Consider the following 16,319-nt stretch of genomic DNA (forward strand, 5'->3'; position numbering starts at 1 on the left):
AATAGCAGATCTACAAGCTTTTACACAACTCTTCCCTGGCACAGAACATTTTCAGATGGGGCCCGGGTCCGCGGCCAAATTAATTTGGGGGTCCTTGACATTCATGAAAAAGTTTGAGAACCACTTCTCTAAAAAGGGTCCTTATTGTTGGCCTGAAAAACGGTGAGGGTCGTCAGTCATCATCCTAGGATGAGATAGCCCTGATACATGACTGTCATATCATGACAGTCATGGATGACCTTCAACATAGTGTTTGCACTTTTTTTATATTTACCCCGTGTATCTACATAAACGTTAAAATATCAAATATAAAGTGCGTACCTCATGTCCACGGATGTTATAATTATGTACGGGCCCTAAAAATACCCGCAAAGCATTTTAATCTAATTGGTGGCCATTTTCTTCGTATTTTCGCTACGCATTTAACTACGCTACCCTATCGGTTGGAAGGTGTACTGCACTCATATACATTATAACTCTATGAGAAAATGGCCACCAATCAGATTAAAATGCGTTTTATTGAACAATACGGCAGATACGGGTACTTTTAAGAACCCGCACATAATTTTAACATCCGTGGCCATGGGTTCAGCACTTTATATTTGACATATGAACGTTTATGTAGATGCATGTGCCATAAACGGAGAAAGTGCAAACACATATGTTAAAGTTCATCCATGACGGTCATGACAGACGACGACCGTCGTGTGATCCGCGTCTATAAGGACGAGCCTGAGCCTTTTGCAACGCCCTCTTGAAATAGGAGAGTCCCTTTATACTGAACTCCTCTCAAACTTAATGCGTCTGATCGGTGTGGAGAGAAAGAGAGAGAGAGAGAGAGAGAGAGAGGAGGACCGATGCTTCATTCTACAATCTTCACAGACAGGACAGCAGAGACGCACGAAAAGTGTGATGCCAGGCAACTGATCCGTACCCGATCGTTAGTGTGAAGGAGAACGGCACAGGTTTTAGGTACCTTACTAGAACAGTTCCAGCAGAGACTTTGATGTTAAGATTGATAAGAGACACGCGAAAAGTATTTGTGGAGGAACGCGCGGTGATCGAGATGCGATCGATTTCTCACGACTAAAGCCTGATAAAATTGGAATCTATTTCAGGTAGTAGGATCTATACCAACCAGGACTGACTGATCTGTGGTGGGAATCTAATCGATCTGATGCAGCCTACTTGGGATTTATTTAGATCTACAAGTGAATGAAATAATAAGCCTTTCTTGGGGAATAACAATAATAGATATTGCTCTACTCTGGAACCAGAGGAATAATAATAATAGATATTAATACTCTACTCTGGACTGGATCATCAGGATGGATTCTAACCCAGGGATCCAGTGTAAGATCGTGGTCGTGGGAGACACTCAGTGTGGGAAGACATGTCTGTTGAACGTGTTCGCCAAGGATTGCTTTCCAGAGGTAAGTCATTAATAATAATAATAACAATTTGTTATAAGCCACTATAGACAATGTAGCTACAAATGTAACCAAATGGACCCGTTAGGGTCCATTTGGTTACATTTTGTAGGTACATTGTCAGAGTTAAGTGGGTCATTGACAGAAAGGTTTGAGAATAACTACTGTTTGATTGTTTGTTTGTTTGTTTGTTTGTTTGATTGATTGATTGATTGATTGATTGAATACTTATTTACAGTCAGTAAGTATATAAGGCTGACTTTCCCCTCCTTGATGTGTCGTTCCTGTTATATTACAGGGATATGTTCCCACGGTGTTTGAAAACTACACTGCGAGTTTTGAGATTGACATGCAGAGAGTTGAGCTGCGACTCTGGGACACTTCAGGTAAGAAGACATGATCAGTTTGCATGGACATACAATGACTTAAATGACATAAAATGGCATAAAGGAGACATGATCAGACTGCATGGACAGAAAGGACACAAATGACATAAAATGACACGAGCACATCACTGTACTAGGGCTGTCACCACTCTGACAGTTTACTTGACGATTAGCTCAATTAATTACGTTTGGTGTCGTTGAGCAATATTGGAACATTATGAATGAAAATGACATTTGTGTTTGGCTTTTTATTAGGATTCGTAAACAAATATTTTTTTTTTTTAGGGCTTAATATTATGGGACAAATAACTTGCATCATTTAATAACTTTATAATGTATATTATGAATAGTGTAATTTATTTGTGACAGACCTATAACAATGTAGGCAAGGGAGCCTGGAACCTGTAGCATTCTAAACCCTGTGTAGTTTGTGCTTTGTTTCTCAAAGTGGGGTCCGGGGACCCCCAGGGGTACTTGAGGGGGTTCCAGGGGGTCTGTAACTCTGAGAGTGTACAAATCTGTACACTCTCAGAGTTAAGATAACATTGATTTTACAACATGAATTGGGGTCCCAGAGATAGAAATGCCATTAAATGGGGGTCCGTAGCCCTAATGCATGTCAAACTGGGGGTCCTTAAAATGCATCTTTTCAAATGGGGGTCCGCGGGCTAATAAGTGTCCATTTGGGGGTCCTTGACATGAAAAAGTTTGAGAACCACTGGTTTATTGCACGCCCTGCATGTGTTTCTATGGGCTGGGTGGGCTGTACTGGCCGAGAAACCGTTTGAATCTTTTTACTGGAAGTCTTTGGTCGACTTTGAGACTGACGCTCGCTCTGTGGAATGTTTGGCTCTCTGTCTGAGGGCCTGTATCCATAATCCATCCATATGCATTGCAGAGCTGCCATCATCACGTTATAGGTGAAATGAAAAGAAGCAGATAGTGTGGCTGATGTTATACAATTCTATTAGCCTTCTTGGATCAAGACGAGCATGGATGTGCCTGACTTTTGCTTTCGTGATACGAAAGCAGTGGTGGAAAAAAGTACTCACATTTTTTACTCAAGTAAAAGTATCAACACTGCAATGTGGAAGTACTCTGTTACAAGTAAAAGTCCGTCATTCAAAATTTATAAAAGTACAAAAGTATTGGTATCAAAGTGTACTTAAAGTACCAAAAGTACAAGTAGGCTATACTAAAATGTTTGAAAATAGCAGATCTACAAGCTCACAACGTGTCGCGATGCGACGCGTTGTGAGCTTGTAGATCGGTTATTTTCAAATAGCTAGGTATAAAATAGGGCTAAAGAGGTTAATGTATGTTCTATAATGTAATAATTTGTATCTGTAAAGTAACTAAAGTTTTCAAATAATTGCAGTGGAGTAAAAAGTACAATATTTGCCTCTGAGATGTAGTGGAGTAGAAGTAAAAGTATAGACAATTGGAAATGCTCCAGTAAAGTAAAAGTACCTCAAATTACTTAAGTACAGTACTTGAGTAAACGTATTTGGTTACTTAAATTACACCACTGGTCGTGATACGACCAGCAAAAGTCAGACTGGATAAAACACATACATCTATGATTGTCTTGATCCAAGGCTATACAATTCTATGGAAGTAGAAGCTAGGTGTGGCAAAAAAATGAAATTCTATAAAACGTTGTTGCTCTCCATGTCTAAAAAGTGGGGAAAAAAGTAACACAAAATCCACATAGTTCTGTATAAACCCAACCAAGGGAGTGGTCCTAGAATTAGCCCATAATATCTTGTGGAATTCAAGGAATACTTAATGTTCACTCTGGGAGCTCAGGTCTCACGTTACTTGTTTTACAAAGCCCCCCCCCCTTCCCTCCCTCGGACCCCCGCCTCACACACACTCAACTCAACACGTCTCTCCTGGGGATCTCCTCCATATATACCAGCCCTACAGGTCTGGAGGTAATTACCTCCTGTAGCCCAGCCGGGGGGGGGGGGGGGCGCCGCTGTTATATTGCCGGCAGTGGGTGGGGGGGTGAAGAGGGCTGAGAGGAAAAGTTTGAGGAGGAGGGAGGGACTTGGGAGGGGGGGAGATCTTTAGGATGCCCCCCTGTGACCCCCAGCTGATTGTGCCCTCCCTGGGGGTCTGACCAGGGCATGGCGCGCTGATTACATCAGACATCAGGAAGAGCTGACATCCACACACACACACACACACACACACACACGCACACACACACACACACACACACACATGCACGCACATATGTACGCACGCACGCACGCACGCACGTACGAACGAACGCACGCACACACACACACACACACACACACACACACACACACACGCACGCACATATGTACGCACGCACGTACGAACGCACGCACACACACACACACACACACCAGCCCACATCTGAGACATTCCAGTGGTCTCTCTCTCTCTCACCCTCCCCCTCTCTCTGTCTGTCTGTCTGTCTGTCTCTCTCCTCTCTCTCTGTCTCTCTCTATTCCTCCCTCCTTCTCTGTCTCTCCCTGTCTCTCTCCCTCCCCCTCTGTCTGTCTGTCTGTCTGTCTGTCTCTCTCTACCCCCTCTCTCTGTCTCTCCCTCTCTCTCTTTCTCTCTCTCTCGCCCTGTCTGTCTCTCCCTCTCTCTCTTTCTCTCTCTCTCCCCCCCTCTCCCTCATGCTACTCTCTGTCTTTCGCCCCCCTCTCCGTCTCCTTCTGCCCCCCCCCCCTATCCGTCTCTCTCTCTCTATCCCCTCTCTCTCCCTCCCCCCTCTCTCTCCCTCCCTCTCCCTCCCCCCCTCTCTCTCTCTCTCTCTCATTAGAACACATTGAGGTGATAAGGAGGAGGCAGAGTTGTTTGGATAACCTTGAGTCTCAGACACAGAGACAGAGGAGAGGACACATGGGTGTCAGCTATTGTTCTCTCTGCTCCAGTCAGTCTTTAATGAAGATCCCAGAGAGTCCCAGTGCTCAGAATTCCTCCCGTCCGTCCATGCATTTCACGGCGTCCATCCAGCCATTTTATTCAATCCCATTTCTAACCACATTTTTATGACCTCCTCCTCCTCCTATCTGCTTCTTTTTCGCTGACACCCATTAGATGGGCCGAAGATGAATTGCTACGGGCGAGCGATGTCTTCTTTTACCACACCCGGGGAAATACGTTCACCTTCTGGTGGTCATATCAGGAGGTTTGGTGGGGGTCCCCAGATTGTCCCCCCCCCAAACCACCCACAGCTGTTCTTAAACCACTTTAACCCTATATACACTACTGTACATTGGCCATTTGAAAATAGCCGATCTACAAGCTCACAACGCGTTGCGTTGTGAGCTTGTAGATCGGCTATTTTCAAACACGATCTTTCGGAAACCTTTTGGCACCGATGCCTTCCCGGCTTTAATGGTTTACAAAGTGGTTTAATTTCTACTGTATTAACCCTATATACAGTACATTGGCTATTTGAAAATAGCAGATCTACAAGCTCAGAACGCGTCGCAACACGACGCGTTGTGAGCTCGTAGATCTGCTATAACAAAAATCTTTAACCCATTTCAGGACGGGAACGCCTTTTGGCGTTCCCGTCCTGAAATTTAAATATCTTTGAAACATTTTTAACAACACAAATCCTGCATGGGGATTCCCTTCCCTGGAACTAAATCTTTTCAGATGTGGGGTCCGCTGGCCAAAAGCATGTTTTTGGGGGTCCTTGACATGAAAAAGTTTGAGAACCTATGTTGTGGAAGACCTTTCTGGAGCACACACACACACACACACACACATGATGAATGGCACCTGAGAATAGCAGTGTAGCAACCCACTTCGTGGAAAGGTCACTGCGTGGAAGCAAGCTCTTAGCATCATGCCTTATGGTTCCAACAATGGAAAATGTCAGTGGTTAGGGGTTGTGGTAACCCACACCCCTGAGAAAGGTCACCGACGTACATATGGAGGACATTTTTTCCTTAGGCTTCAAAAAAAGTGATAATTACAAACATGATGGACCTGAGGGTTTGAATATACCTACAGTATTCATGGTCGTTACATTGATAATTGCGTTTTTCAGTCTATTTTTGCACTGCAAAATCTGGAGTGTTTGTTATTTTCCACAAGTGAACAACTTAATCCCTATTTTAAAGAATAGCTAAAATAGTACTTCTACAAGATCACAAAGCGTTGTGACATGTTATGAGCTTGTAAATGTGCTATTTTTGCTACTTTTGATAAACTTTCAAAAGATTTGAGTGTGAATGAATCAATCAATCAGTCCTGCTTTAAAGGGATAGTCCACCACCATTTTTTTTAGCGATTAGTCACCCCATGGAGATTTGAATTCATGGATATTTTTTTGTTTTTGTCTCATTCCTAAACCAATAATTTGATGACCAGTGGACCGGTAGGCAGCGGTTCCGGTAAGAGACACAAAGGAGACTCTTTGTGTCTCCTACCGTAACCGCTGCCGGTCATCAAGTTATTGGCTGAGGAATGTGACAAAAACAAATAAATATCCATGAATTCAAGTCTCTATGGGGTGACTAATCCATAGAAAAAAAAGTCATTTTGGGGGTGAACTATCCCTTTAAGCAAATACTCATTGCTATACTTTGGCTAGTTGGCACATCCAGGAGCCTCTTCATTATTCCAGCTACAAAAAAACCCACTGGGTTCAGAGTCTAACTTTTCATCCGAGTTCCAACTCACAAACATTCCCACCATGGAATAGCCCTCATACCACACTAAAACATGCGTATCCCTCATGCAGAGTGAGGCAGAGAGACATTTAGAAGACGCTGCTATGGCCAGGGCTTGTGAAAATAAGGGCCCCCCGCTCTGTTTGTTTAACATGCGAAACCTGACTCGCCAGACGTGAAAATATTTCATCATTGTTTACATCTGGCCTTGTGGATTTTGTGGATGAAAAAAAAAAAAAAACCTTGCAGAGGGTGGGGCTCAAATCACAGCACATGTTGGAGGAACTCTTGTCGTCTCCAGATGGACCTCCGTGGTACTGACCTCACTCATTGGTGGGGAAAAGTACTCGCATACTTTTACTTAACCCATTAAGACCTGAGGCCGCTTTTTAAAAAAAAAACAGTTTTTCGGAAAAAAATTATTAAAAAAAACATTTTCACGATTTTTCAAAAATAGCAGATCTACAAGCTCATAGCGCGGCACCGAGTGCCGCGCTATGAGCTTGTATATCTGCTATTTTTGAATAGCCAAAGACATCTAAAGTGACACAGATGCGTTCCAGGTATCAATGGGTTAAGTAAAAGTATCAGTAGCCTACTGCAATGCAGAAATACTCTGTTAGCCTACAAGTGAAAGTCCGGAATTAAAAATCTACTTGAGTAAAAGTACAAAAGTATTGGTATCAAAATGTAATTAAAGTACCAAAAGTTTTAAGTGCTCATTACGCAAGTTCAAAATGTATTTAAAAATATTTTTTTAAATAGCCGATCTACAAGCTCACAATGCGACGCATCGTGAGCTTGTGGGGTAGAAGTAAAATTTATTAACATTCTAAATAGAGAGAAGAAAGTAAAAAATACCTCAAAATTTTACTTAAGTACAGTACTTGAGTACATGTACTTAGTTACTTTACACCACTGACCTCACTCATTCTATTCTGGTGGCGGGGGTCTAATTTGTGTTGAAGTGAGTTAAATTGAACATTTGAAAGAGAGACTAATGGTGTCGCTGGCATTTTAGCCCCTTGTGCCGGGGGGGTCCGGAGTGATGGTTCCATCTGGACTTGATTTGTGTATCAAAACATCTTGGCTTTGGGGGGGGGGGGGAGTAGTTATAAAGTCACTTTGAACGTGCGTAATAGATCAGGTTCGGAGTGGTTGTTATGACTTCCAGTAATGTCGTTGAAACAGCATAGTTTGCCTCCCGCATTCTTTTGAATTCAATGGGGGCGATTCAACAAGCTCGGTTATTCTATACTCTTTTTGTGTCAGCCTAGGAAAAGCCCTTTGGCACGGAGCCTTAACAAAAATGACACAAACCTCTGCTTGGGAAATACATGACTGTTTTCCTAAACTGAAGGTAGCATGAAATAAGAGACGGCACAATACATTATGATGGCGCTCTCTCAGTCTGCACTGGATTAGTCATCTTATCCCATTAAGACCGGGAACTCATCTCTGTCACTCAGATTTATTTGGCTGCTCAAAAATAGCAGATCTACAAGCTCATAGCGCGGCACCGAGATCTGCTATTTTTGAAGAATTTGGAAAAATGTGTGCAAATCTTTGAATATATAATATATTTTAAAGTGAATATTTTTAACTCAAATCTTTGCTTCTGGGGGTCCCTGGAACAGCATATTTTGAGATGGGGGTCCAAATACATATCATTTTGGGGGTCCTTGACATGAACAAGTTTGAGAACCATTGATTATAGCAACATACTGTAGGATTTAGAAGACATTTGTAGAATCCCCAGAAGCGAAGATTTGAGTTACAAACGTTCTCTTTAAAACATTTTCTTTTTAAAATATTTGCACAAATCTTCATGATTTTTCAAGCAATTGCAGATCTTCAAGCTCATAGCGCGGCACTTGGTGCCGCGCTATGAGCTTGTAGATCTGCTATTTTTGAACAGCCAAAGTATAAGATAATGGTTAAAGTGGTTAAAATGGAAAATGGTAGATGCTTTCCCGGTCTTAATGGGTTATAGCCGGGGCGGAGCGTCGAGTGTCCAAAAAAATGTTGGCTCTTTTTTTTCTCCCTCATGAAATCTAAGATCCACTCACTGCTTCATCTTTGTGTACATCAGGCCAACGTAGTCAGCACCTTGTCAGTTCCACTGTGATCTGTGGGGCTTCCTGGATGTGTTTTTTTAAGTACTTCAACAGTGGTTGCCCCGCCTCGCTGCGGGGAAACCCGAGAGAGAGACCACCTGAGTATGGGAAACTAAGTAATCCTCTGCTGGCATTCCTTCAGTGTTGGGGACAATAGACAGGTGTCTTTACCTGGATCCACAGGCAACGTGATCCGGTGAGAGTCAGGAAACTAAAAACAGAGCCCCCCCCCCCCCCAAGCAGCCCGAGGCCCCCCCCCCCCCCCCCTCCCGCATTCCACTGTATCCGATGGTGGAAGAAGTACTCGGATGTTTTACTTAAGTAAAAGTAGCAATACCACGATATAGAAGTACTCTGTTACAAATGAAAGGCCTGTGTTCAAAATGTTACTTGAGTAAAAGCAAGTATTGGCGTCGAAACATACTTAATGTACCAAAAGTAAAAGTACTATAATGTTTGAAAATAGCCGATCTACAAGCTCACAACGCGTCGCATCGCGACGCGTTGTGAGCTTGTAGATCGGCTATTTTCAAATAGCCTAGGTATAAAATAGGGCTAAAGTGGTTAATGCATGTTTTATAATATAATGTATATCTGCAAAGTAACTAGTAGCTAAAGTTTTCAAATAATTGTAGTGGAGTAAAAGTACAATATTTGCCTCTGAGATGTAAGGGAGTAGAAGTAAAAGTATAGACAATTGGTGAATTGGAAATACTCCAGTAAAGTAAAAGTACCTCAAAATTGCACTTAAGTACAGTACTTGAGTAAATGTACTTAGTTACTTTCCACCACCGGTGTCCGACCACCGCCGCCGCCGCCGCCATCAATGAAAAAAAAAACCATTCAGGTCAGGACGGGTCGCGTTACACGGCTGTTTTTGTGTGCCCGGCCCGCGTAGCGTCAGTCACAGTGAAACGCGATACGGCGCGCCGTGTCTCTCCGGGGTGCTTTGCTTTGCTTTGGCTCGGGAAAAAAATACCTCAGCAAGATTCTGTGTTTTGGATGCCGTTTGGGAATGTACACCACTGTAATCCCAGGCATGCCTGGGAATATAACATGGTCATTGTGTAACCAAACGAACGAACCGTGCATTGTCCGAGTAATGGGAAGGGATGTTTGTCCTCTAGTACAGTGGTTCTCAACCTTTTCAGGCCGTGACCCACCAAAATAATCATATTTGAACTGGGGACCCCCTGACAAGCACTTGGAATTGTTGGAGTTGAGGCATTACATTTAGTTTGACTCGGTTCCACAGATATTGTGAAAATAGCAGATCTACAAGCTCACAGTGAACTTGTAGATCTGCTATTTACACAAGGGTTGCATCTTTCTTATATTATTTGACAATTTGGCCAATGTTTGACCAGTTTTTATAGTATATTTTGTTGATTACTCTGGATGCTGTGATGGTCTTTTTCTTAGAAAGGTCTTAAAAGTCCTTACATTTCTACTTCATTGTCATCTGGGCCCCCCCCCCCCCCCAAAAAAAAAAATCATGTGTGGACCCCCCTGGGGGTCCCAACCCACAGGTTGAGAACCACTGCTCTAGTACAGGGGTCTTCAACGTTTTCAGGCCAAAGGACCCCCTAGCTGAGAGAGAGATGAAGCAGGGACCCCCTCTATATCGTATAAAATTGTGTTTCAGATTTTTTTTCTTTTTAATTATGTGGTCTGCTTTTTTTCCCTCTACACCTATACCTCTTTGCCAAAAATAGCCGATCTACAAAATAGCCGATCTTGTAGATCGGCTATTTTTTGAATAGCCAAAGAAATGGGAAAATGACACAGATCCGTTCCCGGTCTTAAAGGGTTAAACACTCTACTTCGCCCTTCCTCGTACTCTTGATTCTGTGTGTTTGATGGTGTTGGGTGCTATGGAAATGATTCCGTGGGTTTGATGGTGTTGGGTGCTATGGAAATGATTCTGTGTGTTTGATGGGTGTTGGGTGCTATGGAAATGATTCTGTGTGTTTGATGGTGTTGGGTGCTATGGAAATGATTCTGTGTGTTTGATGGTGTTGGGTGCTATGGAAATGATTCTGTGGGTTTGATGGGTGTTGGGCGCTATGGAAATTATTCTGTTGGTTTGATGGGTGTTGGGCGCTATGGAAATTATTCCGTTGGTTTGATGGGTGTTGGGTGCTATGGAAATGATTCCGTTGGTTTGATGGGTGTTGGGCGCTATGGAAATGCACTCTACAAATAATACAAAATCTGTCTTGACTTGTTGACACATTAGGAGCCGGGGCCCTAAACACGGATTAGCAGGGAAATGGTTGTTATGCGCTGTGGGGCTTTTTATCCAATGAGAAATGGTAGATGGGAGGGGCTCGCTTCAATAAGCCCACTTCTTTCACAGCAGCGCTGAGAAAGAATGCTTTCAACAGCTCGTCTGCTGCGCAACACCAAAGCCTTGATCCACATTTAGATGTATTTTTACATGTACCAGATTAGGTTTGATTAATTTAGAGACACAACAGCAAATCTACAGTGTAGCACGTTATATCGCTGACATTCAAAGAGACAAAGAACTTCGTTCAATAAAGTCTTGTAAGAAAGTGTTGGAAAAAAGTACTCAAATGTTTTCAATACTGCAATGTAGAAGTACTCCGTTACGAGTAAAAGTCCGGAATTCAAAATTGACTTGAGTAAAAGTACAAAAGTATTGGTGTCAAAATGTACTTAAAGTACCAAAAGTAAAAGTACTAAAATGTTTGAAAATAGCGGATCTACAAGCTCACAACGCGTCGCGATTGTGAGCGTGTAAAATTGAACAGCAAATCTACAGTGTAGCACGTTATGTTGCTGACATTCAAAGAGACAAGAACTCGTCCAATAAAGTCCTGTAACACAGTTTTGAGGAGTCACTGCTCCGTGTACGGCCCTTTGTGTAATTAGAGACTGCTCTTTTGACTTGGCTCCATCACTACAGCACATCTGTCTTCCATGTTGGCTGGTATAGGACTCTCTGCGTTCTGACATTTCTTAAAGCAGTGGTTGTCAAACCTTTTCATGTCAAGGACCCCCCCCAAATTGATATTTGGCCGCAGACCCCCCATCTGAAAATATAGCAGATGTACAAGCTCGCAGCGCGGCACGAGCTTGTAGATCTGCTATTTTTGAATAGCCAAAGTATAAATGGATACAAGTGGCTAAAATATTTGTGATTGCTGTGTTAACTACTTTTAGTTTGGACCCCCTGGAAACCCTCCGAAGAACCCTGCCCCGGGGGTCCTTGGACCCCCACTTTGAGAGCAAATTCCTTAAAGGGATTCACACACAGACAAAGCTGTAGTCGCTTCCAGTATGAGTCACCCCTATAAGCTTATACAGCATTGGTTCTCAAAGTGGGGTCCGGGGACCCCCAGGGGTCCTTGAGGGAGTTCCAGGGGGTCCCCAGCTAAATGATGGATAGTTACAGTAGGGACCAATTGACCCTTATGGGTCTGTAACTCTGAGAGTGTACAAATGGAACCAAATGGACCCGTTAGGGTCCATTTGGTTCCATTTGTACACTCTCAGTTAAAATAACATTGATTCTACAATATAAATGGGGGTCCAAGAGATAGAAATGCCATTAAATGGGGATCCGTAGCCTAATGCATGTCAAACTGGGGGTCCTTGAAATTAAAATGGTTGAGAATCACTGCTAGAGCTGTAAAAAAATCTTCTCTTATGGGGGTCCCTGGCATATCTTTCAAATGGGGGGTCCGCGGGCTAATAAGTGTCCTTTTGGGGGTCCTTGACATGAAAAAGTTTGAGAACCACTGCTACACAGGACAATGATTGTGTGGTTTTGCTCCAGTGCCACAGTCTGACATTGTTTTGTTGTACAGGGTCACCCTACTATGACAACGTGCGGCCTCTCTCCTACCCCGACGCGGACGCCGTCCTCATCTGCTTCGACATCAGCCGCCCGGAGACCCTGGACAGCGTGCTGAAGAAGGTGGGTGTGAACATGTCGTTAAAGGGATAGTTCACCCCGAAAATGACTTTTATTTCTATCTATTAAGACACCCCAGCATGGATATTTTTTTTGCAAGAAGACAGAAAGAGTCTCCTTTGTGTCTCCTACCGCAACCACTGCCTATACCGGTACGCTGGTCATCAAATTATTGGCTTAGGAATGCCACAAAAACAAAAACATATCCATGAATTCAAGTCTCCATGACTAATCGATAGAAAAAAAAACATTTTTTTGGGGTGAACTATCCCTTTAAGGATGCTGCCTGGTGTTGAGGCTATTTTTTGGCAAAGAGGTGTTTGGTGTAGAGGGAAAAAAGAGCAGACCAAGTAAACAAAAAAAGTTAAATCTTAAACAATTTTTTTTACAATATAGAGTAGGGGGTCCCTGCTTCATCTCTCTCTCAGCTAGGGGGTCCTTGGCCTGAAAACGTTGAAGACCCCTGTTCTAGAGACGTATGTGTATGTCCCTTCAGAAGCAAAAGTCTGCTCAAAGTCCAACGTTTACACCAGTGAGAAAGGGGGACGGAGGGGGACGGTGGGGGGGACGGGCTTATCCTTCGACTCTCACGTGAGGTCACGCGGTATTTTCCGGCCCAGACTTTGTGTTCCCAGCGGAGAGTCCCAGACGAGGGCTATTCAATGTAGGCTGCCCTTTGACCCCCGTGTGATGTCACTAAAGCCTCTGTAGTGTCATGTGCCAAACTGAGAAGAGTGTTGGTCAAAGAGAAGAAGGAGGGGGGTAGAGATGGGGGGGGGGCTCTCCTGCCCTGGAGGGCAGGAAACAGAATCAAACTAGAGTGTTTATGTCTCAGAGCAGACTATCAAACCTGCCCGCCATCAGGCGACAGTATCTGGGCCACACCCTAATGCAGGGGTCTTCAACAGGGGGTCCGGGACCCCTAGGGGGTCCTCAGAGTTACTACAGGGGGGCAGCCAAATATTTGTGTGATTGGATTTTTTTTTTTTTACATTAACCACTTGAGAACCTAAGCCAAAGATTATAAATGTAATATATATATATATTTTGTAAAGATATTTTTGGGCCTTTTCTGCCTTTATTGATAGTACACAGTAGAGAGAGAGATAGACGGGGAGTGACACGCATGCAAAGGTCGTGGGGCTCGAACCTTCGACTCGCAGTAGAGCCGATATGTGGTATGTGCCTTAACCACTAGGCCAGCGGCGTGCGTATAAATTCAAATTTTTAATAATTTCTGTCGAGTGATACTGCCGTGCATTTAAATTAAGCATAACCACTTTAAACCTGCAGCGTCCCTATTTTGGGCATGTCGTTATAGGTGAAATGTTGAAATTGTAAATACCCCTCCCCCCAAAATCGTTTGGAAATAGACGATCTACAAGCTTACAATGCATTGCATCGTTGTGAGCTTGTAGATCAGCTATTTTCGCAGCACAACGAAAAAAATAGGGTTGAAGTGGTTAAAGGATGTACACATGCATACGTTACATACACACAGGTTCAGATTGACACACAATTGGACCTTTTGCTAATCGTTTTCCATCTTCCCCAGTGGAGAGGAGAGATCCAGGAGTTCTGTCCCAACACCAAGATGCTGCTGGTGGGATGCAAGTCAGACCTCCGAACAGACCTCTTCACCAAGTCCCACAGCAGACAGACCCCTGTGTCATATGATCAGGTGGGTGAACGTGGAAAACCTTAGAACAGGGGTCTTCAACAGGGGGTCCGGGACCCCTAGGGGGTCCTCAGAGTTACTGCAGGGGGTCCGCCAAATCTTTGTGTGATTTTTTAATTTACCTTAACCTCTTGAACCCTAGCATCCTTTTCTGAGGAGAACTTCAGCCAAAAAAGCAAAAGAGGTATATGTGTAGAGGGGAAAAAAGCAGACCACATAAAATTAAAACGGGCTGCGGGTAATGGGAGAGAACAAGTGTCTCTTGTTCACAAAAAAGTATGGTTACATGAAATAAAGTAATCTCTGTGCAGGGAGGGAAATAGAAAAGGGTTTGTCGTTCCCCCCCCCCCCCTCCCCTACTCACACTTTTTACTGAAATAAAGGTATCAATACTGCAATGTAGAAATACTGTTACAAGTAAAAGGCCTGTGTTCAAAATTTACTTGAGTAAAAGTACAAAAGTATTGGCATCAAAATACACTTGCAAACATGTTTGAAAATAGCTGATCTACAAGCTCACAACGCGTCACATTTTCAATCGGTAAGTAAAGTGACGTTGCGCTACTCTCCGCACACGGCCGCCAGTCGGGGCGAACGGTGCATAGGCCTACATGGGGGGGGGGCGGACGGCGCGGTCGGATGAAATGTCCAATAACAAGCACATAAGTTACATTTCTGGCATCTAACTCTCATTGATGCTTTAGTAGAATCCTCCGAGCAAATGACCATGCTGATAGTCAAATAAATGTATCATGTTAATGTCGCCTCTGTCTGTTTCCTCAACTTTGTGTTACACATGCACCGTTCGCCCCTCCCTGTCTGTAATGCACCGAGCGGCGTAATGCGCCGTCCGTCCCTCCCTGACCTCCCTGGATGTTTTGCTAGCTAGCACAAAAGCTAATTAATATTTTTCAATGGAACCTTCACTGAGAGTTAGCCCACAGATTAGCCTAACAGACAAAATCCATTTACAATCGGCACCAAATAAACACAGCAGTACAAATGGAAAACACTCAAATAGGGTATTTTTTACTACAGTGTGGAAATACACAAAAGTGGCTTCAACTCTGCCAATTTTGACCAGAACTGAGAAAAAAAATGTGTCTTATGTTTTGAGAATTTTAAGTGTATCATGAAAAAAGGTCCGACTTGCAACCGTCCCTCCGCGTCGTTCGTCCCGGTTTTCCCATACTTTTTCCACCGCTGGTTGTAGGGACAGAAAAGCCAGTCGGTACAGTAGTTCCTTTTTTACTTTGTGACTTATCGCGTTGTCTCCTCCCTTTTTTTATTCTCAGGGCTCCAACATGGCCAAGCAGCTGAACGCTCCGTACATCGAGTGCTCCTCCCTGCAGTCGGAGAACAGCGTCCGGGACATCTTCCACGTTGCCACGCTGGCCTGCGTCAACAAGAACGGCAAGAACGTCAAGCGGAGCAAGTCCTCCCGGGGAGGGGGAGGGGGGGCCACCACCACCAAGAGGATGTCCCACAGCAGCCGGGGAGACCTGCCCGCCGTGGTCAAAGACTATCAGCGAACCAAAGCCAAGACTTGCACTGTCATGTAGGAGATAAACCAAAACCACGTGAGAGGAGACCGTTGAAGGGACAATATGCTAGTGTAACGCCCCGGGGGATTCGAACCCGGGTCTCCCTATACGTGGAAAGCCAACATCTTAACCCATTAAGACCTGGAACGCATCTGTGTCACTTTAGATTTCTTTGGCTATTCAAAAATAGCAGATCTACAAGCTCGTAGCGCGGCACTCGGTGCCGCGCTACGAGCTTGTAGATCTGCTATTTTTGAAAAATCGTGAACTTTTTTTTTTTTTGTGGATTTTTTTCAAAAAACTGTTGTCTTAATGGGTTAACCGCTAAGCCAAAGGGAATTCCCTATAGCTCGGGGGAGATATTAAGACTTCCAGGCCATCAGGCTGAGGTTGTGTGAACCGATCTGTTACACAAGCAGGAGAAGGAGATGTGATGGAGGATTTTTTTTGCACTTTTGGTCAAGTGTTGCCCCCCCCCCCCCCTTTGTTCTCCAAATCAGATGCCAGCAGAATGAATGAATGAGAGAAAAGACTTTTGGAGCAAATGA

General features: G+C 43.8%; 1 protein-coding gene across 1 annotated transcript; it reads left to right on the forward strand.

Annotated features, from left to right (window-relative positions):
• The first annotated feature begins 844 nt into the window (after positions 1-844).
• LOC311064898 (rho-related GTP-binding protein RhoE-like) lies at positions 845-15,941 on the forward strand. The gene is made up of 5 exons (XM_084084940.1): positions 845-1,433; positions 1,729-1,816; positions 12,443-12,552; positions 14,105-14,230; positions 15,523-15,941. The coding sequence occupies exons 1-5, from the start codon at positions 1,329-1,331 to the stop codon at positions 15,787-15,789; spliced, it is 696 nt and encodes a 231-aa protein (XP_083941066.1). The 5' UTR covers positions 845-1,328; the 3' UTR covers positions 15,790-15,941.
• Positions 15,942-16,319: the final 378 nt, after the last annotated feature.

The sequence above is a fragment of the Gymnoscopelus microlampas genome, assembly GCF_963454915.1.
Source record: "Gymnoscopelus microlampas genome assembly, chromosome: 17".
NCBI classification, from domain to species: domain Eukaryota; kingdom Metazoa; phylum Chordata; class Actinopteri; order Myctophiformes; family Myctophidae; genus Gymnoscopelus; species Gymnoscopelus microlampas.

Excerpts from the sequence above, each read along its gene's own strand:
- LOC311064898 (XM_084084940.1), top strand. The coding sequence starts at position 1,329 with ATGGATTCTAACCCAGGGATCCAGTGTAAGATCGTGGTCGTGGGAGAC. Across the intron at positions 1,434-1,728 it reads CCAAGGATTGCTTTCCAGAG|GGATATGTTCCCACGGTGTT; the intron begins GTAAGTCATTAA and ends GTTATATTACAG. Across the intron at positions 1,817-12,442 it reads GCGACTCTGGGACACTTCAG|GGTCACCCTACTATGACAAC; the intron begins GTAAGAAGACAT and ends TTTGTTGTACAG.